We start from the raw sequence: 23,856 nt of genomic DNA, 5'->3' as shown, positions 1-23,856 counted from the left end.
TCTGAGGAGCAATCTAGCCTGCATCGGCCTTAATAATACAGCACTCCAATGCTACAAGTGAAGTCCTTTCCCTAAGTGAAGTCTCATTCTCAATCAGCCCTCCTCTTGTCCGGCCACAAGAACTCAATAACTGTTGATTACTTAAGTCATTTTGCCTGTGCTGAAATAGAATCACCTCAACAGAATACGAATTAGAATAGAACACGTCTCTGATGGCCAAAGCGTTCAAAAAACAAAGGGTTATAAGGCCAAGAGCAAGGAAGACGGAATTCTAGTTCCTCGGTCCCTTGTGTACAGAGAAACAAACAAAATGAGATCAAATTATTTTCGACATTACGGCAAGGAAAAAAAAGATGTTAATACTTTGATTGATGAGCGATGGATCTGCCAGTTATGTCAATAAACAGTATGGATATGCCAAGCTGTTGTGGGACTTTGAAAAGCTTGACGCACCCATGCGTCATTTAGGAGGACAGAGTGACAGTCTGATTGAACAGAGAAGAAAGAGACAATGCGGATGTCTACACCCAATCCTCTGTAGGCTGGCATGCAGGAGTGGGGACGTGGCGTGAGCTCAGTGGGGGTCAGTCTCATCACTCAAGTCAGCAGTCCAAAATTCATTTTACTGCCAAGCTGCAATTTTCATAATGCCCATGTGTTTGTATTAGGCAAGAAAAAGCTCGGCAGAGGGACACTGCTGATTTGAGAAGAGTGGATGGGGCTTTGCTGGACAAAACCAGGCATAAAAGCCATTTTACACTTTCCTCCATCTGCCTTTACTGCAGTGGCTTAGGCAGGAATAAACAGCGCAAAGCCCGGCCAAGCAGTCATAAATATAATGATGATGATGAGCATATGGACAGGTCTGGACCATGTCCCTACAGATTGCCGTAGCTCAGAGATGCCAATAACACTTCATGTAGTTTGGGCCTAGCCCCAACACATACACAGTGCAAATTTACTATTTCAACACAAAAACCTGCGTCTTATTCACGAATCACCTGCAATCCAGTTTATGGATGTATGAAAATTCAGCTCAATATAGATGAGCCTTATTCTCAAAACTCAGCGCTATTTGCCTGTTGTAATTAATTGTGACGAGGAGGAGGGCGTGGTCGGGCCGTGATGGAGCATGGCCGGCGCTAAATCAGCTGATCAGTGGGAGAGTGAGATAAAGGGGCAGCCGGAGATGCCGGTTCGAGAGAGAGAAACGCACGCAGCCGTGCTGCACGTTTGTTTATGTTGGTTTTAAGTCTACTATTAAAGTTTATGTTTACTGTTCAGCCGGTTCTCACCTCCTCCTTGCCTGTCCTTATACTGTTACATTAATGTTGTGCTGTTATTGCTTGCAAAAAGCAGGCGGTACACATAATTTCATTTAAAAGAGATGTTGTGTATATTCTCTATTGGTCATGGCAACAGGTATTCATCAAATGATGTAGAAAAGTGTTGAAAAGTGTAGAGAAGCACAATTTCTATTTTAAATATCAAATTCAGGTACCCAGACAATGGAGGAGCGATGTTGTTCAATCCCAGTATAGTTTGCAAGATAGCCGTGGTAGTCTGCTGCATCTTCAACAATCTAGAACGCCGAACTGACCTGCTACATTGGGAATTGCACAGTGCAAACTGTGTTTAGCGCCGATTTTGTGAGTAGGCTTGTGTTGTTACCTCATTTGCGTAATTCTTTAAGTCAGTGAATCAGGCTTTAACAGCGCAGTGTGCACAAGTTAATGGTGCAATAATCAGCGGGCACAATTTATTCTTATTGAATTGCACCCAGTCTCTAGCAAAGCACTAACTGTAAAAAAATAACAAATGTAAATATGTACACTACCAGTCAAAAGTTTTGGAACACTTGACTGAAATGTTTCTCATGATCTTAAAAATCTTTTGATCTGAAGGCGTATGCTTAAATGTTTGAAATTAGTTTTGTAGACAAAAATATAATTGTGCCACCATATTAATTTATTTCATTATAAAATTAAAATTTAATAAAAATAAAAAAAGTTTTTGAAATTGATGACTTGGACCAAATAATAAAGAAAAGCAGCCAATAAGTGCCCAACATAGATGGGAACTCCTTCAATACTGTTTAAAAAGCATCCCAGGGTGATACCTCAAGAAGCTGGTTGAGAAAATGTCAAGAGTACATGTCTGAAAATTCTAGGCAAAGGGTGAGTACTTTGAAGATGCTAAAATATAACACAGTTTTGATTTATTTTGGATTTGTTTAGTCACAACATAATTCCCATAGTTCCATTTATGTTATTCCATAGTTTTGATGACTTTACTATTATTCTTAAATGTGAAAAAAAAAATATAATAAAGAATGAGTAAGTGTTTCAAAACTTTTGACCGGTAGTTCTGCAAGCTGAGGAATAAACAATATGTTCAAAGCCTTTGAATCCTTCTGCAAAGTTTGTGGAAAGAGAGAGACAATGAGAAGGAGAAACTTACAGGAGTAAAGACACCCCATTGACAAAAGAGTTAATTCCTCACAGCCTTATTTCATCAAATAGTCAGCATGAAGCTTCCTTTGTTTCACCTCCCTTCTTTCTCAGGTATATCAAAAGTGTCACTAATAATTTTAAACTATGCACTTTTATGTTTCGTCTGAATTCTGAGCCTTCTACTCTGTCTGTTCTTTGATATAACAAGGACAGATTGAGACAAGGCTTCAGCTAAGAAAAACCAAAAGATCTACAGAGAGAAGTGGAGTGAAACGTGTGGTATTTAAAATTTATAATTTTTATGTCTTTGTGTTGAACTTGAACCATTTCGCAGAACTTTAACTGGGGTGTACTGCTGTTTTTTTTGTATTGTTTTCTTTTTTTTTTTCTTCTTTTTTTTCTTTTTTTTAAAGGGCCCTCAGAGACCGATTGATTTGTATTTTGAAGGCCGGGCATTAACATGGCGCTGCGTTTACAGGTCAGCTTCATCATCTGAAAACATGCAAGGCCATGTCCCATTCCACTGAATCAATCCTCAATCCATGCACACTCCATGAGAGATGAGACAGGGGACAGATGTTTGTTCATGAAACATGTCCGGGCAACTTCATTTTCTTTGCCCTGTAGAAAGATTATCTTTCTTTCATGTACAGAAGGAAAAATTATTATCAAGAGTGGAGGGGTAACAATAGCGGCATCACAAGTGACAGTTGAGAAGTGACAGACAAAAGGTCCTCACTTGTGTACTCATTGTGGTTTTAGCAAAGCAAAGGTGGTTACCAGGCCAAAAGACATTTTGCCTTTCTCTTTGATCAGGAAAGATCTCCACTATTTTTGTGAATAGACACACATCCTAGCTAGAGACTTCACTGATGTCTGGCCAAAAAGAAAAGGTCTGATATTACTGTAGGTCTCATTACTAATAACTGCATTCAAGTGTTTTTACTTTTGTGGGATTAACGCATGCTTCTAAGGCCACGTCCACACTAACATCATTTCATTTTATAATGCATTGATTGTGTTACATTTACCTCTCATCCACACAGAAACAGCATTTTCCTCAACAAAAAAGGCCACATTGACATTAAAGGTCTGCAACCTGACCCAACAAACCTGGTTCAAGTGAATTTTTCAAGTATTACTTTGGGTTCGGGTCGGGTTCGGGTTTAGTAATGAATGAAAAAAATAAACAGGCCTTCATAACTTGTTTTGTGCACGTGCTCTCACTTACAGACACATTCAAACAGATGAGCTAGTTTCACACAGAACGTGTTTTTGTGAACATCTGCTCTGTTATTCTGTTGTTTTCATATGTAAACACGTGCTGGATGAATGTCTTTGACCATTGCACTGCATTTCACAGTTTCTTCAGCATCTCGCACCACATTTTTAGATGCTGAGTTTTAAAAACGCATGTTGAGATAACTGTGTTCTGTTTCATTTGTTGCGCTGCATCTAGTTTGTTTTTAGCTCAGGTGTCAGATATATTCAACATTCTGAAGCAGTTCAGGTTGCAAAGAGGATTTGATATGGCTGTTATATTGTTACACATTATTCTGGATTGTTCTGCACCAAGCAAAGTTTCTGCTCTAGTGTGCTGATGGGCAGCCATGCCTTGCCTGAGAATTTCGAAAACACTCTCTAGTACCACATCCTTTGGAAAATGATGGTGATAAACTAAAAATGGTGTAGCGTAGAAGAGGAGCCTGGGATTTTTGCGGTGGTTCGAGTTGTTTTTCAATTTTATCCTTTGGGGGATTTTTTTTTAAACTTATTGATGAATCATAAAATCTGTTTAAAATTGTTCACTTACAGGTTTTACGGTTAGTGAACAAGACCCATTGTTTTATTTTGATATACAGAAAGATACAAGTAATTATCGATTGACCCTAAAGGAAATAAAAGCCATGGCAGTGGTAGGGTAAAAGTGTGAAACAGAGTAAAAGAAAAAAGCGAAAGGAGAAAGAATGAGGCTGAGAGCAGGCCCAAATATTGAACACAAATTATAATGCTTTAACGTTTGCAGTGAATAGCCTCTCTCATCTTAAGATACACGTGTCCACTGACCCCTCTACTCCAACCATTCCTACCCACTGAACACAATGGGGGGCTGGGAAGGCAGAAATCACTAGGTTGTCTTTTTTTATTTCCTCCATGGTAATTTACCCTTTCCTTAAACACATATAACCCAGTGCGTGTCACATGCTTCCCAACAACCATTCTCTGTATAAATCAGCTTAATAAGTTCCCACACCATTAAGTAAAAGGAAGGATGGACCAAGGCCTATTTAACCAATGAGTTGTTACCTTTCATTTGCCTGAGAAGGTCGTAAAAAGGAACATTCAGGAGCCATAAGAGTCATAATTAAAATCAACAACAATTTAACAGTGGGGAAGTGTGGCAATAAACTTATAGTGGCTAGTCTTGTGTGCATACACTTTTATCTGCCATTGCCATAGACAGGAAATGGCATGTCTTTAGATCACCAGTAGCGGGCATTGTTCTCTGTCATCCAGCAGATGTCCAATGTCTCCCCGCTGGCCCCGTACAAAGCAGTGTTACGGGGCCCAAAAGATTCGGCCTGATCAAACAGCTCGCTCCCTGCCCAAGTGGAGACATGTAATTACACATTAGTGCAGAGAGCCTGGTAGCTCTGTGTCAGATTTGACAGGCCAGGTCTGTGAAGTTTACAGGCATTCTGTTAATCAAAAACGTGGCAACGTTTCCCCGTTAAGGAAACATACAATGTATTCAATCGTTGGGAAAATGCATCTTTAAGTGTTTATTTGCAAAATAAAACCAACATTTTACTCACAGAAATGTGTTCTGGAAGGAAAAAATTAAATTAAACAATTTGAGGTGATTTCATTATTTCGTTAGGTACAAAACCCCAGAGAGTTGCGGCATATTGATTTATCACTATATGCACTAATCATATGCTTGTCAGCTCTCAGGCAGTTTTTAATGATTTTCAACCTAGTATCAAGTTTCAACCTCTTCCCTATTTTATAGTTATGTTACAGATAACATAAAAAACCTAAAATGTTGTTGGAGTGGTGGTGCAGTGGTTGGCGCATGAGCATGTGACATGCTAAGCCGTGGTGCTCATATGGGTAACACAGGCTTGAGTCCAGAATTCCTTAAGAATTTTTCTCTACTATCTATATTCAATAATGCAAAAAAGCCCCCAAACCAAGGAAAACAAACAGACAAAAAAAAAAAAAAAGAAAGAAAAAAACACAATAAAACCATCTTGAGCATGTAAAAAGCCAATATTGGCAAATTTCTATAGTACAAAATTTAAATCACTCTCATTGAATATAACATTTACCAACTGACATTAGAATAGACAAAATCAAATAAGTCTCACAAATGTTTTGAACACAATTTACAACATTCTATACACCAGGTGTCAACCAATGGTTATTTAAGTGAAAATTCACAATGGATATGCAAAGTCCAAAACTCAAGATATAATTGACATTTCTGGCACATAGCAATTGATGTAGTCTTTGTACAAAAGATTATGTGCATGTGAATATAAATAATGTTCTATTAAAGAAAGTTGTGTGCGGTACTGACCTCCTGGTGGGAGTGAGACGCTGGTGGGCGAGCTCTTCACACAGCCCTGACTGTTACAGGCCTTCACCAGGACACTGTAATTAGAATATGGCAGCAGTCCTCCAATGAAAACCCACTGGCCCGCTTTACCAGTGCTAAGCAGCTCTCTTGTCTCTGTGTCTGGTGCTTCGGCACTGCTGAAGTTCTGACCTGGAACCCACACAGACAATATTTAACATTCAAATGCAGCCCCATCAAAGGATTAGAACCAGGCTGACCTGTAGACATCTTCAGCAACTAAATGATGATCACTTTGTCAATATACTCCTACATGCAGTTCCAATTTTCTTGGATCATTGACAGCATGGCGTCAGTGTAATACATAGTGATTTGGTTCACAGATCAAACTTATTCTACAAATGAGAGTAATGTTATGTTAAAAAGTACCTTGACCATTTTTTTGTCTTTAAGTCAGAGCGAGAGGATGCCGCCCACTATTGCACTCTGTTTGTGTGTGTGTGTGTGTGTGAACTGCTGAGGCCTGTTGACACAGGGAAGCCCAGGATTTGACTGTCTGGGTCTTAATCCAGAAAAGGGGATTGATTGCTCTGCCAGCCTAGACATTGATTCAACACACAGGAGCTAGCTGGTGAAAGCCTTATAAATAGCTGCATTAAAACAGAAAAAAGAAAAGAAATCCTTTAAAAAAATAGCTTGCATACTTTGCTGTAATAAGCATTACTGAAATAAACAAGTCATGAGATGACTTTAAAATTTTGTACAAGTGAAATGTGCTAGCCTTACAAATGTATAACCTGACTGAGACACACACGCACGCAAGTATGCATGCACGCACACACACAAATCACTTTTGGGTGGATAAGACAGAATGTTAGCCCTCACTTTCATTGCATCTTTATTTCCATTCAATGAAAGTGAATGGTGACTGAGGCTAACTTAATGCCTAACATCTCCTTTTGTGTTCCACGGCATAAAGAAAATCATACAGTATACGTAACTTTGGAACGACATGAGTGAATAAATAATGACAGAATTTAAATTTTTGGGTGAACTATTCCTTTAAAATACTTTCTTTTATCCCAGCTTAACCCTCATGAGAAGTTCAGGTCATTTTTTAAAAGTTTAGTAGTAAAAGAGTAAAAAAACTAATTAATCTTATATTTGATCAAAATGCCTTTAAATTCTTCACAGCAATTAATTAATTAATATGTAAAATAATGATGATGATAATAATAAATCACATTTTTATGATACTGTTTATATTAATGAAATGTTAGGGTGTTTTGGATGTTTAGGGTATTGCTTGGGTTTTGATAGATGGTTGCTAGGGCATTAATAAATGTACTAGATTACTAGTTGGTTGCTCTATGAAATCCTGATCCCTAGATATGTGTGGGGACCTTTTCAATGAAAGTCTATGGGGTTCATTTTTATTTTTTCCAGGCAGACATTTATATTCTGAAATAAAAGTATTTTAGAATATAAACCGTTATTCTAAATGTTTCAAACAGAGACATGTAAGTATTCCAACTATCAGCTTTTTTTCTTGTTTACTGCATATCTACTTTAAAAGGATACTACCACCACCTAGATAATCTTTAGGTGGTACTCTTTCCAAATTAAATGCTGCTACTATAAAAGCTTGTGTTCAGTGTGTCAATATTCATGTTAATAATCAAAATAGAGGTGTGCTGTATATCTACTTTACTGGGTCTTTTTTGACTGGAAACTGACAGAAGGGTTCAAACGCAGCTTTAAGTAAGCCATTTGTAGGTTGATTGACCAATGGCAGACAGACTGAGTGTTCTAGGAACCTGTATGAAAACAATAATTATTTTTGCAATTCTGTTTTGGTGACGCTAGTGGTGCAGAAATTACACACATCACATTTAACAACAATACACACAAAAGAAAAGCCACCATAATTTCATCCTACAGCACACAACCATATAAAAATTAATACACGTCTCTTCTGCACTCACACACCTCTGCTCATTGGCTGTAGTGCGTTCAGTCAGACCCATGCATGTGAGCACATTAACCAAGAGGTCAAGAGCCAAGCCTCCGAGTCCCCAGCCACCACCAATTACTGTTATGCAATCGACCGCAGGATATACTGCTCTGCTTGCAAATTAAAAGGGAATTAATTCCCCCAAGTTCTCACCTCTCCTCTGGACCAGATAGAGTTCTACCTTCACAGGAGGGGTGTATGCGTGTGTGTGCACTGGTGGGCTCATCAGAGTCCATAACCTCCACCCTTTCCCCATCTAAAGGGCTTGAAATGTAGCATCATAAAGAAATCAATAGGCATGAAGTGCCCAATGACTGGAAGCCCACAAATGTATCTCTCTCCTCCACAGCTGTAATGGAAGCCTTTAGCTAACGTTTTACATTACAGTGCAAGTAGAGTTGGCACATACAAACTTGTAAAAATTCCCCATTTAAGCAAAAATAAACAAGCTTAATGAATTTATCTGAGCTCTGTACCCTCAAAGAATCATTATCTGTCACCTACAACTAGCTCAGCTTTTTTATAGTCAAATCTTATAATTGCTTCCAATTTACCTATTCTGCTTTTGGCGGTTTATAAAATAGACTGCCCTACTAGCATCTGTCTTATTTTTTAAGGGCAAGAGCTTTCCCCCTCCTTTTTCAGCTGAGAGTAAAAAATATCCAGCCAACATACACTTTATTTCCACTAAGAGATAAATGGAAGGTTTTTTTGGAGACTAAAGAATATAACAGTTAAAAAGTCACTTTCTCCCTGAAGCTCTCCATAAATCACTGGAGTAGTCAATATTTAATAATGCTAGCCTCGGTCCACAGTCCCTTGATCACCCCTGTCATGTGTAATAGCCCCGTTTCTGATATTTTTTTTTTTTTTACATAAAAGCTTGGCTTTACTGCAATACTAACAAGTAGAGGGTCATTACTGATCGACATTTCCCTTAATCTGTGATAGCCAGCCACCTGCTGAAACACTTTCAAGCAATCCACTGGGAGAAATCGCTAAACTTCTTCTCTGCTGGCACAAAATACAGAGAGAAAGATGTCTGACACCTGCGGATTTGACCCTGCTAGCCCAGAATGAACAAACCCCCCTGACGACACACTCGAAAATAACAAAAAAATAAACAGTCCGGGACTCTCCGGAGCCAATTATATGATCAAAGAAGCCAACAAAAATCATAAATATACTACTTCACAGTCAACGCAAGCTATCATCTCCATCAGAGGTAGTGTTATGAAAACAGCGACAACAAACACGTACAGGCAAAAGGAAAACAGGAGTTTCGTTCGAAGATTCCACTGGTAGTAATCTCACTCACTTTTTCTTTTTCTCGCTCCCTCAAATCAATCCCCTGCACATCATAATCTTACTCTCTGCTCAGAAGAATACTTCAAAGCTCTTGCTTTATGAGAGGGGGGACGTGGCTGTCTTTGTGAGAGGTCACATCCATCTGCTTGTACTAGGAGATTACAATCTTGAGTCCGTAAGCTGCTCGTCCCGCTTGTCAGATAGCTACTTTTAAGTCTGTTCTGTGCTGCCTGGGCTGCACACTACTTCAGATTGGTCTGGAAACAGAGAAGATCCATAGAAAACCGTCGGAATATTAAGTTACAGATTCAGTAGTACGCAATTCAGAGCAAAATTATATATATATATATATATAGACAGATAGATAGATAGATAAACAACAGCGAAATGGCAAGTCTCTGGCAAATTTGACTTATTTATCTATATGAACAGAAGCAATATATAAAACGTCAGGCCTGTGTCCACCAAAGCAGCCTACTGATTGCTTTATTTAACATTTTAACAAGACATTTTTTTTAAGTTTTCTTTGTAATGAATTGGAAAATGTTAACTATGCAAAAAAAAACCTGATGTTTGACAATGTCTTCACATTTTTGACCTGGCTTCAAAACAGCTCAAATAGTAACGGCTTTAAACATTTTCCCAGTACTTTTCTGATTATTTGAATGTTTGTAAAAAAAAGCATTGAGATGTTGAAAAGACTGTTTTAACAGGTGTTTCATTTAGACAACCGCTGCAGTCGTTCTCTCCTGGTAAACAGCAGCGCAGATACACATTGGTTTGTCTGTACATCTCTAAGCCCAGCCTAGTGTAATCAAACCGGTTTGATCATACCTGCGAAGAGGTTAATATGATTTGAAAGTGAATAATGACTTAAGTTTCCCGCCTGGTCTCATGAGCATTACGTGACTGTGGCAACATTTTTCAAAACAAAATTACGTGCCTTATTACACGTTTTGCTGCAGCTTCCTAGTGAAACATCCAGCGGGGGGCGCCAAAAGTGAGTGAAATAGTGTCGTAATCAGATGAGGTTTTTAAGGTGAACATTAGATGAAGGTTTAAATTAGTAAAAAGTACCTCCCTAACCTTAAACTTTAACCTAAACCTAACCAATAGTGATCTCAAATAAAAAAAAGACATCCTTACACTTAACCAAAGTCTAAATCTTACCAGTAGTGTTCAACAGGGTTGTGGACTCGAGTCACATGACATGGACTTGACTTGGACTCGAGACTTAGACTTTGACAACAATGACTTGCTACTTGACTTGGACTCGAGCCCTCTGACTTGGAAAGACTTTATATCTTCTAAAACCAAAGATCAGAGTTTACACTTACAAATGAGCAGCAAATCAACAATTCATTTTACCCAGTAAACAATGCGTTTGACTTTCAAATCTGCATTTCCACGCACCACATTCAACCAATCAACTTCCACACATAATGCTAAAACGTGCTAATACTATGGAGGGTGTAATTACTACAGTAATTAAAACTCTTACACTAATTTGGGCAAAGAGCACTAATGACTTGTTTAAGACTTAATGCTTAAATTTAAGGACTTGGGACTTGACTTGGACTTACCTGTCTTGACTTGGGACTTGATTTGAGACTTGAATGCAAAGAATTAAGACTTATTTGTGACTTGAAAAACAATGACTTGGTCCCACCTCTGGTGTCCAAAAACAAAATGAGAATGAAAAACTAATTTTCTTAAGCAATCACGTCATTTTGTGTCACTTCTATGACACTTCTGGCTCAAGTTTCAGCTTGTGTCCTTAACTGGTTTCAAACCACAGTCTTCCGAGTCCAAAGTCCAACACTCTATCAGGTGAGCTACAGCAAAAGCTATTCACACTGGATTAAGTGTGTAAAAGTAGGTGGGTCTATAATACAAGCATTAAAATATATTGTTTTTGAAATTATGAGTTATAGTAAAAGTGTTTCGACATCATAACATAGCAGTGTGTGAGTAACAGAGCAAATATAAGTGTTTATAAAGTCATAATCAGTTGCTGCAGTCATGATTTGTGTGAAAGTGAATAAAATGAGTTGTTTGTAGCACCTCTAGTGTTAATTTCAAAAGGAAACAGTGGTGAAACGTAGGATTTGGCACTTAAAAGTCAGTTTGCTAACATTTTGCTACAGTAACGTTCATTCTATGAGACTAGGTGGTACATTTCATCCTGTTCATCGCACAAAGTAGGAATATAGCTACAGAAGACTTGGGGTATTGTTCATGAATCACATCAATTACTTTTACTATTGTTTTTTTTTTTTTTTTTTTTTATGTCCTTTTTTTGCTTGACAGACCAGAATAATTGATGACTTGCATTATATGGCAAATTAACACTGTGAAGACTTAAAAATTCACCTTTTGTGTTTCATGTAATAAAGAAAGTCATATGGGTTTGGAGTGACATTAGGGTAAGTAAATAATGACAAAATTTTCATTTTAGAATGAACTATTTATTTAGGATGTGGAACTATTGATTGCCACTACAAAATGGCTGAAACACACCAAATATCAAATATCATATCAGTATATATCAGAAAATATCAGAAGCCTCTTCAAGCATAATTGTCTTAATCCACCCTCAGTTCCTATAAAATAGAAGAGTATAAAAAAATTTATCAACATATTAAATAAAAAAAAAATAATAAAAAAAAAAAACAGCATGTACTAGGTGTTTGCCTTTCTTGGACTGTCTTCCTGTGTACCGAACCCTTGCCTGCTTTTTGTTTACCCCTTTATTTGCTACTTTGTTGTACTGTTTATACTTTTATTAAACTGTATATGGATCTTAACATTACTGCCCCAGCATCTTCGTTACACTAGGAGATTACAACCTCAAAACCGTTAGCTGCTCATTCTGCTTGTCAGATGCCTACTATTAAGTGTGCTCTGAGCTGGCTGGGTTGCACACTGGGTTGCATCTCAAATAGGCCTGCAATCTGAGACCATATTTAGCAAACCACCAGTATATATGTTTATAATAATTATATTTTATATTGTAAGTTTGTCAGCAGAATACTATTCAATGATGCAATAAAAGAAAACGATGGCTGAATCGCAAATCTCTTGACAAATTTGATTCTTATTTATACATACGAGCAGAAACAGTATATACAGAGTCAGGCCTGCGTCCAGCAAAGTGGCGGGCTAAATGCTTTGTAAGCGATCTCCTGCACATATTAATGATCAGGTGAGCTCAGCTTAATTAGACGCTGACAGAGTAATACTGCAGTCTGCAAATAACCTACATTTTTATATTTTTCACAAACAAGCACATTATGGGTTATAATTTGCTGATCATGGATGATTATGTTGTATAAAAATGTCAATGTATTCAATGAGGTAGATTATCGTAAAACACACACACGCACACTTATAAAAACAACACACAGAGACCGTGTCTGTTGGCAGGATTAAATGTGTAGAATCGGTAAGATGTACAGATGAACTCTAAATTAATGGAGAGAGACAATCTATTCTATTGGTTTGGCAGACAAAAAGAACTGCTGACACATAGGGGTGTGGGTCAGTCCATTCATCTGAGACTGGCTGGATTTTGATAGGGTTTTGGATGCCTACCAGCAAGATCTAGTGAAAGAGGGAATGGGACAGAGGGTTCAGAAATATACCTGGTCCATTTACCCAAACAGTATTTTAAAGTAAACTGAAACCTAAAAAATACATCATATCAGCACTGTGAGGCAATAAATGGGAAAGTGCAAGTTGTGAATAAGTTGTATGTTCTTTTTGTTATTAGTGGTGCTTGCTAAGGAGAGACCTGAGCCCAGAATAGCAGAAATACTTAGGGATCTTTTGAGTTGGGCTAGTAAGAAATCAATTAGCAACCACCCAGAACACCTTAGCAACAGCTTATGCACAAACAAACACTGCCTATGAATGCCCTGGCACCCACCCCTAGCATTTCATTACAACATTCCATCTAATTAAATTGTGTATTTTTTTATTATTTTATTTTTGTTAAAGATTACTGTGGCAAGGAGGAGGGCGGGGCCGGGTCCTGATGACACACGCCCGGCCCCTAATCAGGCTAATCAAGCGACGAGAGGGATAAAGAGAGAGAGAGAGAGAGCTACAGGCAGCTGCCCTGTATGCGTTTGTGTTGTATGTCTTTTTAAGTTAATCATTAAATTATTATTTATATTGTCAAGCTGGTTCTCGCCACCTCCTTCCTGGGTTTCGGCACCAGTGTAACAGGGTAAAAGGGAAAGGAGGAGGCGAGAACTGGACGAAGCATCAAAGTAATATTTAATTAAACAAAAAGACACAAACAAAAACACAAACAGGGCAGCTGCCTGTAGCTCTCTCTCTCCCGAACTGCCGCCTCCGGCGGCCTTTATCCCTCTTGTCGGCTTGATTAGCCTGATTAGGGTCCTAGCGTGCGTCATCACGGCCCCGCCCTCCTCCTTGCCACAATTACTCAATTCAATTTGATGGAATTTTGTTATGAAATGCATAAATCTTAAAATAATTTTTTGAGTGCTCCAGCAAAGATGTTTATTAAATGAGCAAATTTACATGACTGAAGGGCATACAGTAAGAAATATGCTCTCTATGCAAGAACACAAAAGCTATGCAAGCTTGATTGTGACAAAATGTGTCAGAAAACAATACATAACGCAACGCAATGCCACAAAGGCTGCTATAGTTCACATTAGCGCAAACTGTCTTCTTCTACGTTCAGTTTTCTTTTTCAGGTCAATTAATGTCATGGTGACACAACAGGTTAAAGAGAGTCTTGCTAAGCAAGTGAGTTATAAAGTTAGTTAAACTGTCCACACGTTTATAGATAGCTACTGTTGAAGTCAGAAGTTTACATACACTTAGGTTGAAGTCATAAAAAGTCATTATTCTCCCTTTTCTCCCAATTCGGAATGCCCAATTCCCACTACTTAGTAGGTCCCCATGGTGGCATGGTTACTCACCTCAATCCGGGTGGCAGAGGACAAGCCTCAATTGCCTCCGCTTCTGAGACAGTCAATCCACACATCTTATCACGTGGCTCATTGTGCGTGACACCGCGGAGACTCTGCATGTGGAGGATCATACTTCTCTCTGCAATCCACACACAATTTACCACGCACCCCATTGAGAGCAAGAACCACTAATTGCGACCACGAGGAAGTTACTCCATATGACTCTACCCTCCCTAGCAACCGGGCCAATTTGGTTGCTTAGGAGACCTGGCTGGAGTCACTCAGCTCACCCTGGATTCGAACTCATGACTCCAGGGGTGGTAGTCAGCGTCAATACTCACTGAGCTACCCAGGCCTCCCTATAAAATGTAATTTTTTAACCACTCCACAGATTTAATAATAGCAAACTATAGTTTTGGCAAGTCGTTTAGGATGTTTACTTTGTGCATGACATGAGTAATTTTTCCAACAATTGTTTACAGACAGATTGCTTCACTTTTTTATTGCCCAATTCCCACTACTTAGTAGGTCCTGGGAAAATCAAATGAAATCAGCCAAGACCTCAGAATAATACATTGTGGACCTCCAAAAGTCTGGTTCAACCTTGGGAGCAATTTCCAAAGCCTGAAGGTACCACGTTCATCTGGTCAAACAATAGTACACAAGTATAAACACTATGGGACCATGCAGCCATCATACCGCTCAGGAAGGAGACACATTCTGTCTTCTAGAGATGAACGTAGTTTGGTGCGAAAAGTGCACATCAATTCCAGAACAACAGCAAAAGACCTTGTGAAGATGCTGGAGGAAACAGGTAGACAAGTATCTATATCCACAGTAAAACGAGTCCTATATCGGCATAATCTGAAAGGCTGCTCAGCAAGGAAGAAGCCACTGCTCCAAAACTGCCATAAAAAAGCCAGACTACAGTTTGCAAGTGCACATGGGGACAAAGATCTTACTTTTCAGAGAAATGTCCTCTGGTCTAATGAAACAAAAATTGAACTGTTTGGCCATAATGACCATTGTTATGTTTGGAGGAAAAAGGATGAGACTTGCAAGCCGAAGAACATCATCTCAACTGTGAAGCATGGGGGTGGCAGCATCATGTTGTGGGGTGCTTTGCTACAGGAGGGACTGGTGCACTTCACAAAATAGATGGCATCATGAGGAAGGAAAATTATGTGGATATATTAAAGCAACATCTCAAGACATCAGCCAGGAAGTTAAAGCTCGGTCACAAATGGGTCTTCCAAATGGACAATGACCCCAAGCATACCTCCAAAGTTGTGGCAAAATGGCTTAAGGACAACAAAGGCAATGTACTGAAATGGTCATCACCAAGCTCTGATGTCAATCTGATAGAAAATTTGTGGGCAGAACTGAAAAAGCCTATGCGAGCAAGGAGGCCTACAAACCTGACTCAGATACACCAGTTTTGTATGGAGGAATGGGCCAAAATTCCAGCAACTTATTGTGAGAAGTGTGTGGAAGGCTACCCAAAACATTTGACTAAGTTAAACAGTTTAAAGGCAATGCTACCAAATGTGTATGTAAACTTCTGACCCACTGGGAATGTGATGAAAGAAATAAAAGCTGAAAGAAATAATTATCTCTACTGTTATTCTGACATGTCACACTCTTAAAATAAAGTAGTGATCCTAACTGACCTAAGACAGGGAATGTTTTCTATGATTAAATGTCAGAAATTGTGAAAAACTGAGTTTAAATGTATTTGGCTAGGTGTATGTAAACTTCTGACTTCAACTGTACCTGAACAACAACACATTTGATGAAGTAGAACAGGCATTTGAAGGTAGCTCTATCGCCCCCTTGAGTAGTGATGTTTGTACTGCCAGATGCAAGAACGCACGTTAAAGACTAGATTTAACTACTAGCCGCGACAGTGCCCATCCAGGCTAGTCGGCTCCAGTTGGAATTGTCTGATTTCACAAAAAATTTTGTAATATATACAGCAGTCAATGTTAATGCATTACCACATGCGATAAATAAAAAACGTTTTATGGGTGGATTTTTCTTAATCGCGATTAATACATTTACAATTAATAAAGTATAAACTAGCTTATTACACGCCGGCCTGGAATACTCTATTCTGATCGGTCAATGGTGCCATCTAGTGGTCTGTTATTGCTCTGTTACATCCGCAGCTCCACGTATCAGACCGCTCTCCTCGAGCGTCTCTCCTGCTTCAAGTAGCACTCTGCGATCTCTACAAGTAAGCTAATAAAATATTTTCAACTCAAATCAATGTTTCATGTGCATTTATTTGGCAAGTAGTCTTGTAATAAGATGCATAGTGCACCAACAGAACTCCAACGCAAACCGTATATTGATTTCAGCTGTTCAGCAATTTATTTCTTCTCAAATTCCATAATTTCAACACAAATCAATGTTTTGGTCCATGTATTTACTGATTTGGTTAGCAGCTGTGTTATAAGCGGGATAATGTACAGTCAGATGGTTGTTATCACAAAATAAACCCCTTCAGGGTGATACAAGACCCCTCCACTATGCGTCGGGGTCCTGATTACCCTGTCGGAGTTAACTGTGCGATAACAACTAACAGACTGCACATTATCACCTACATATACACTGGTCAGAAAAAGGGCAGAACCTTTGCGATGTGTCAGCTTGGAGTCATTACACTGGTGTTGATGCCCTGACAAGAATCATGAATATGGCTTCATGATTGCTGTAGCAATGCAGATAGCCACAATCTTTGGAGGATGAAATTTTAGGAGATTTAATGCACATTGCAATGAATATGCAATCTATGGTTGCATAGTTCTTTCAATTAGTCAACCTTCCACACAGACTTTGCGAAACGTTTAATGTTACTTGTATTGGTGCTATTTTAGTGCACTTCTATCTAGATACTGTATCATTTGGAAAATGTTAATAAAACATTATTGTTACATATTGTTTTGTTTTCTGTCCTAAGAAGTAAATAAGTGCATTTTGACAGGAAAATAAGTATATTTAGAGAGTCAAATTCCAGCAAAATCTGCGATTAATAGCGATTAACTTTGAAAATTTTTGCAATTAATCACTAGTACTATATGATGGGTACTGACTCTGATTTATTACCCTCCTACTATGATTCCACCTAGTCATAAGATATCATGCTTTATAATTTTGAGCCAACTATCCACACCTGTAGAGGGAATTTAGTAGAGAATGATGCTCCCCAACAAACATGAATTCAAACAGTAACCAGCCAATGGAAACTGAGCATGCCGGGGCCATGAAGCTCAAGAAATGGAGATGCATACAAGCACTCAAAGTGGAGTTTACATTTTAATGCTACTCACCTCCAACTCATCTTGCAGTGTCTGTATTCCCACCCATGATTGCACCAAAATGTGCTTGCCCCATGTCTTTCGCATCTCAGAACAGAGTAGCAGTAGTAGTAGTACTAGTGACAACAACAGCAGTGCTCCCGATCCATGTGTGTTTGTAAAAACTTGTGTTCAGATCAGATTGACTTGACAGTTGAGTACTGTGTGATCCTCAGTCGTTTGCTATGTGATGCCTAATATTTTTATCAAAAAGTCATTTAGTGTAAAAAGTTTGAATTTGCATACTTGCGTAGAGTATGTTTCTTGCCACTAGCTTGGCAAGTTCACACGGAGCACTTGTGATTTCAACCCCTCCCAGAGCTCTCACCCTCTCATTATACGACAAGCATTTAGCCTTTAACCAGCATAAGGAAAGCTCCAGCGGAGATCAGAGTGGTGAGCAGTGGGATATTCCTTTTGAATGTGCCATTACGCTTTTTAACAAACCTGTCCGCTCTCATCCCGCAGAGAACCAGAAGAGAAAGGCATGTGATGAGCGTGGGTGTCTCCCTGCAGCTCACGATAGCACCCAGCAGCCGGATTGAATGAAATGGAGGCTGACAACAATTCATTTAAGCCCATTACTGTGCAGGCAGGGTGTGCTAAGGTTCACTGACCTTTCAGCATTTTTGTTTGTAAACAAACAAAGGGGAAACAGTAGAAGTCATTATAAGGAGGAGAGGCAGCACACAGGGAGGCAGTGTTGCATTTACTCAGAGGAACTGAGGAGGGATGTGGAGGTGAGAAGGGTAGCAGTTAAGTTTGATTTACCTGGCCCAGTGAAGAGGACTGTGTAGGTCAGGTTGCCATTGGGCTTAGCTGGGGCCTCCCACCTGGCTCGCACCGAATGTGGCATCTCGCTGAGAATGTGAAGGGTCACCTGACCACTAGGAGGCATCTCTAAAGTCCTGTTTTCAACCTGACAACATAGAGAAGAATGGCCTTTGACTAGCTTAAAACTAGCATTAAAGGGCTTGTACACCCACAAATGTAGTTTCAATCCCATTTGACTTTCTTTTGTGGAGCACAGAAGGAGATTTAGTAGAATGTTAGTCTCAGTCAACATTCACTTTCATTGCATATTTTTTCAATACAATTAAAGTGAATGGTTACTGAGGCTTTCATTCTGGCTAACATCTACTTTTGTATTCCATGGAAGAAAGTAAGTCATACATGACATGGAGTGACATAAGGCTGAGTAAATAATGACATATTTTTCATTTTTGGATGAACTATTCAATTTTGTGTTAAACTCTTAAGTTTGCTCTAAATCTATATTTGGAGACAACATTAATTCAAGGGGCATTATTTTAATTAGAAAAGACAAAAAAAAAAAAAAAAATTCACAGTCTGCACAAATTTTCCACCATCTGTCCACCAACTGATCGGATACTTTTCAGCTTGACACCACAGTCACTCTAGCTGCTTGCTTTAACTTTAGCTGTGTCTGCAGAACTGGCCATTTGACTAAATATTGCACACATATTGGAAAAATGCCCAAATATGGCCCATCAAAGCAGTAACCAGCCCAGAGTGGCATTTATACCAAATGTCAAGCGTGAGCAGAAGGTGCTTTATTGAACAGAGTGAATCGATCACCTTTATGATGTTGAGCTGCCATCTGACACACAGAGGAGGCATTAACATAATGTAAATGTGGTGGACTCTCACCAAGGGCCCCAGAGCGCAGCCCTGAGCCGTGCAGGCCTGCACACGGAAACTATGGAGGCTCCATGGGGACAGATCGCCCACCTCGAAGCTCATCAGGGAAGAGTTCTGAACCAGCGTGCCATCCATCCAAAGACCATAGCTGGAGATCACACCTGTGTGCAGGAAATTAATGCACATTGAGCATATGTGTGATAGCTGGGTAATATCTAAGAAATCAAGACATGCTTGACATGTAAAACTTGTATATTTCGATAATGTGGTGAATATTATTAGATTATAAACATTATGGGTAAAAAATAAACCTTTTTGTCATAATTATCCCCCCCCACACTTTTTATGATTAACACATTCAACAATCTAAGAACATGCTGTAGAATTAATAATTTACTCACACTCATGTTGTTCTACACAGACCTTTTTTTGTGGAACACAAAAGGATATGTTAGGTAGAATTCACCATTCACTTTCCTTGCATTATATATTTTTTTTTACATACAGTGAAAGTGAATGGTAACTTAGGCTGTCATTCTTCCTAACATCTCCTTCGGAAGAAAAAAACGTCCATATGGGTTTGGAACTAAATTCTTTGGTTAACTATGCCTTTTAAGAAATGGTTCTAATTAGTAAACAAATTAAATAAAAAAGAAATTCATTAATGATTTAAAATTAAGAAGAAAGCATTGAATTCACTGTATCCATAGTCTTAAGACTAAACTTGCCCCTGCTTCATGCAACCTTATTCAAAGGCACGTTTTGATAGCCAAACACTGTTTGCTCCACTGATTTCCCCACATGCCCTGATGTAAACTGGCCATTTTGTTTAAAGCCCTCTGTTAAAGCCGACCATTAGGGAAAGAGTGCTGTAAAACATGTAAACACAGCCGTATACTGCTCCTGCTCTCTTTATAGCTGCACACGGGACACACCCCTCAAGATGGACTGGTCAGTTACAAGGTTTGAGAAGGACAACTCAGCCTGGCCAAATGCACAGGGAAATAAATATGGACAAATACACCGTGTAGTCAAAAAACACTAAAAATGTCAGCACAGATACGATGCAAAATTTTGTATTTCAAATAGGCTTATGTGTCTATAATTCTATACTGGTTATTAAACAATACTACTACAGTATATATTTTCTGTATTTCACTGTCATGAAATTCCATCAGTGCTTTTCAAATTTAAGCATTTAAGCATGCAAACAAGCTCTCATTAAAATTTGCAAAAAGCAGATGTGATTGCATTTTTGAACATTTCCTTGATTTCATATAGTGTGTTTATCACAGGATTATTTAACATTTATACAAGACCATATATGTTCTTTTCTTGAAAAATGCAGAACAAAACAAAAAACAAAACAAAACAAAAACAAAACAAAAACAACAGCCATACATTACTTACCTGTAGTGTTAATAATATGTTTCAGAATAAAATGTGAAAATGTCTTCACATATATGCTCAACAAATCAAATTTCACTTCAATATTATTTATCTCTATATTATTCATGTCAATCTTGTCTGATTACACGCTCAATAATAAACTCCTTAAGACATGATAATATAAAAATAATGTCTATCGTATGAAGAAAAAAAAAAGTCTATTGATATTTTCAATAAAATAAAAAAATAGGACATCAGGGCCCTTTGGCTGTGCTGTATAAAATCAATAATAATTAAATATATATATATTACACTACAAATGAATTCTTGATTGCTTTAAATTAAAAAAAAAGAAAAAAAAAAAGAAATGGAAAACAAAAATTCTCAGTTTACGTGAGGCCAGGGTTGAACTCTAGATGCACTTCTCCTAATGTATATCTGCTCTCAAGCGAAGGGGTCGCAGTGGTGTCCCCCATCCTGTGCTGCGAGAGTGAATAAACTTGCTGCTGTGTGCCCCTGAAAGCCACTGCTAAAGCTGCAGTTCACAGCATCAGTCAAAAGGGAGCACTTTTCATCCACTTAAAACGCAGCACCCCTCCTCTCTGTCTCTCTCTTTCTTTCGCTCTCTCACAGAATCCCAGTCACACCGCTGCACAAAGTGCTCCTCTTTCCCCGTACCCCCTCTCTATGCGCTAACCCATCATTAAACATGAAGCACTCTTAACTATACGGCCATTTAGAATACAAATTCACCTTTGCCGGGCACTAGTTTTAACCCCACTCACCGTTGGGCTTGAGAGGGGGGGTCCAGGACACATTGAGAGAATGTGGAGAGAGTGACAGGATGCTGGGGGCAGACACTTCCTCTGGTGAGCTCTCCTCAGTGTGGGCTACGCTTGGGTCACTGAGGGTGCATCCTCCTCCCGTGCACGCCTGGGGGTCAAAAGGCTATGTTTAAGTGACATCAGCCATATTATGAGTGCAATATTTTGTCAATTTTCAGAAAAAAAAAAAAAAAAAAAAGAAAATAAATAAAAAAAATATATATATATATTTAATTAACATCATTTAACATTATAGGTAGCATGAACTAACAATGAACAATACCTTTACAGAATCTTGGTTAATGTTAATTTCCACATACACTAATACATTTTAAACATTAACATTTTTATATGAACTAACATGAACAAACAATGAACAATAGTATTATGATAATTTAACATTAACCAATATTAAGAAATCCTGAGAAAAAAAATGGTTAGGTCATGATACCTATTGCATTAATTAATGTTAACAAATATAACTTTTTTTAAAGTGTGTATAAATACTAACTGTAATTGTAATAATTTTTAATTTTGAAAAAAAAAAAAAAAGGGGGGGGGGGGGGGGGATAAAGTAAAATGTAAAAACTTAATCACATCACATTGTCCCAGCCAATATTATAAGTTCATGCAACAAGCACTATGAAGGAGGGTTTATAGTCAAACACAATATTTATGACTACTTTAAAATCCATACTGGTTTTCAATTTTAAAAATACAATAAAAAAGAGGGCAAAAATAAAGCCACAATGACAAATGACATTGAGGATTTATCATTGAGACCAAGGACATATATCAGCTCTTCTTAAAGTTCTCATTAACTCCCCTTATGTTTTTCCAAACCTGCACCACAAAATAAGATATTTTGGAGAATGTTTTTGCTGCTCTTTTCCTATTCAATGCAAGTGAATGGTGATGGGGCTATCATGTGGCTTCAGAAAACTTTAATGGTGCTACTTTTATGGTGCTTTTTCTGTCATATTTGGAGCTCAGACACCCTCATCCCCATTGAATTTCATTATTGGGAAAAGAACTGCGTGAACATTCTACCTAACATCTTCTTTTGTGCTCTACAGAAGAATGAAATAAATATGGGTTTAGAACAACACGAGAGTGAATAAATGATGACAAAATCTTCATTTTAGTGTGAAATATCTCTTTTTATATCTCATTTTAGTGTGAAAAAAACTCTTCTGAAGGTACAGTGGCCCCAAAAAGAATTTGGACACTTAAAGGATTAGTTTATCCAAAAACACTCATCTACTTGGAACAAGTTTTTATTTTTGGGTGAACAATCCCTTTAAGTCACATTGATGTATTTTAAGTGTGGCTTAATACTTTCAAAAACTCTTAAATTGGGGCCACAGTATGTGTGTAGAAAGACAGGTAAGTAGAAACGCACTGCTATTTGAAACAGGTAGGAGGTCCCAGGGACGAGGTTCCGTACTGTATAATCCTCAAAAAGCTCTGAGCTGTTATACACGATGGTGGGCTCCTTTCCTACAGCAGACTGGAACAGTGTGTAGAACTCCAGCAGGCCGTTCACCTCCATTGGAGCAGCCCACCTGAAGATCACCAGAGACAAAACACAGACGGATTTCCTGTCACATGACCCCTATGAGAGCTATGTACGCCCAGCAGCACCAGTTACAGGGAAACCAGTGGACCACCCAAAACCCTAACAGAGTCTGTCAAGCCTGATCATGACATTTCTTTCCGAGGATGGGCAGACAGAAATAGGAAAGCCTGGTGAGTGAGTGTTTCACTCTAAAGCTTGACTTTCTCCTGGCTAACTTTAGAACAGAGGACAGTGCTATCTGCTGAGAGATCTGAGAGACACAATCACACAGGACACCTGAGAGGAGCATGAAAAAGCGAGAGCAAAAGTGAGATTTCTGTAACAATTTCATCTTGAGCTCATCATCTATCTGTGTATTCTTATTTTTGTAATAAATACTTTATATTTCATTTTAAAGCTTTTTTTTTTTTTTTTTTAATAAGAGCAATCTGCTTGATTATTTCTGGATTATTAAAGGGATAGTTCAACCAAAAATGAAAATTATGTCATTTATTCACGCTCATGTCATTCTGAACCGGTATGTCTTTCTCTCTTACATTTTTTAAGACTTAAATATTTTAGGCAGAATGTTAGTTTCAGCCACCATTCGCAATACTTTTTTTTCCCCATACAATGAAAATGAATGGTGACTGAGGCTAACATTAAGCATAACATCTCCTTTTGTGTTTACCACGGATTAAATAAAGTCATACGAATTTGGAACAACAGGAGGCTGGGTAAATGATTACAAAATTTTCAT

The 23,856-nt window shown here is 38.4% G+C and overlaps 1 protein-coding gene across 1 annotated transcript in view; it reads right to left on the bottom strand.

Moving 5' to 3' along the window:
- ush2a (Usher syndrome 2A (autosomal recessive, mild)) overlaps positions 1 to 23,856 on the bottom strand; it is a 344,744-nt gene that overhangs the window by 151,470 nt on the left and 169,418 nt on the right. The window contains exons 33-37 of the mRNA XM_051723371.1: positions 22,941 to 23,103; positions 21,500 to 21,647; positions 19,335 to 19,486; positions 18,435 to 18,582; positions 6,037 to 6,225 (exon numbers count right to left, since the gene is read on the bottom strand). Coding sequence (XP_051579331.1) covers positions 6,037 to 6,225; positions 18,435 to 18,582; positions 19,335 to 19,486; positions 21,500 to 21,647; positions 22,941 to 23,103 — 800 coding nt within the window. The remainder of the gene's footprint in view (positions 1 to 6,036; positions 6,226 to 18,434; positions 18,583 to 19,334; positions 19,487 to 21,499; positions 21,648 to 22,940; positions 23,104 to 23,856) is intronic.

This window comes from Myxocyprinus asiaticus, chromosome 17 (assembly GCF_019703515.2).
Source record: "Myxocyprinus asiaticus isolate MX2 ecotype Aquarium Trade chromosome 17, UBuf_Myxa_2, whole genome shotgun sequence".
Lineage (NCBI taxonomy): Eukaryota > Metazoa > Chordata > Actinopteri > Cypriniformes > Catostomidae > Myxocyprinus > Myxocyprinus asiaticus.
This window is presented reverse-complemented; position numbering and strand designations above follow the sequence as displayed.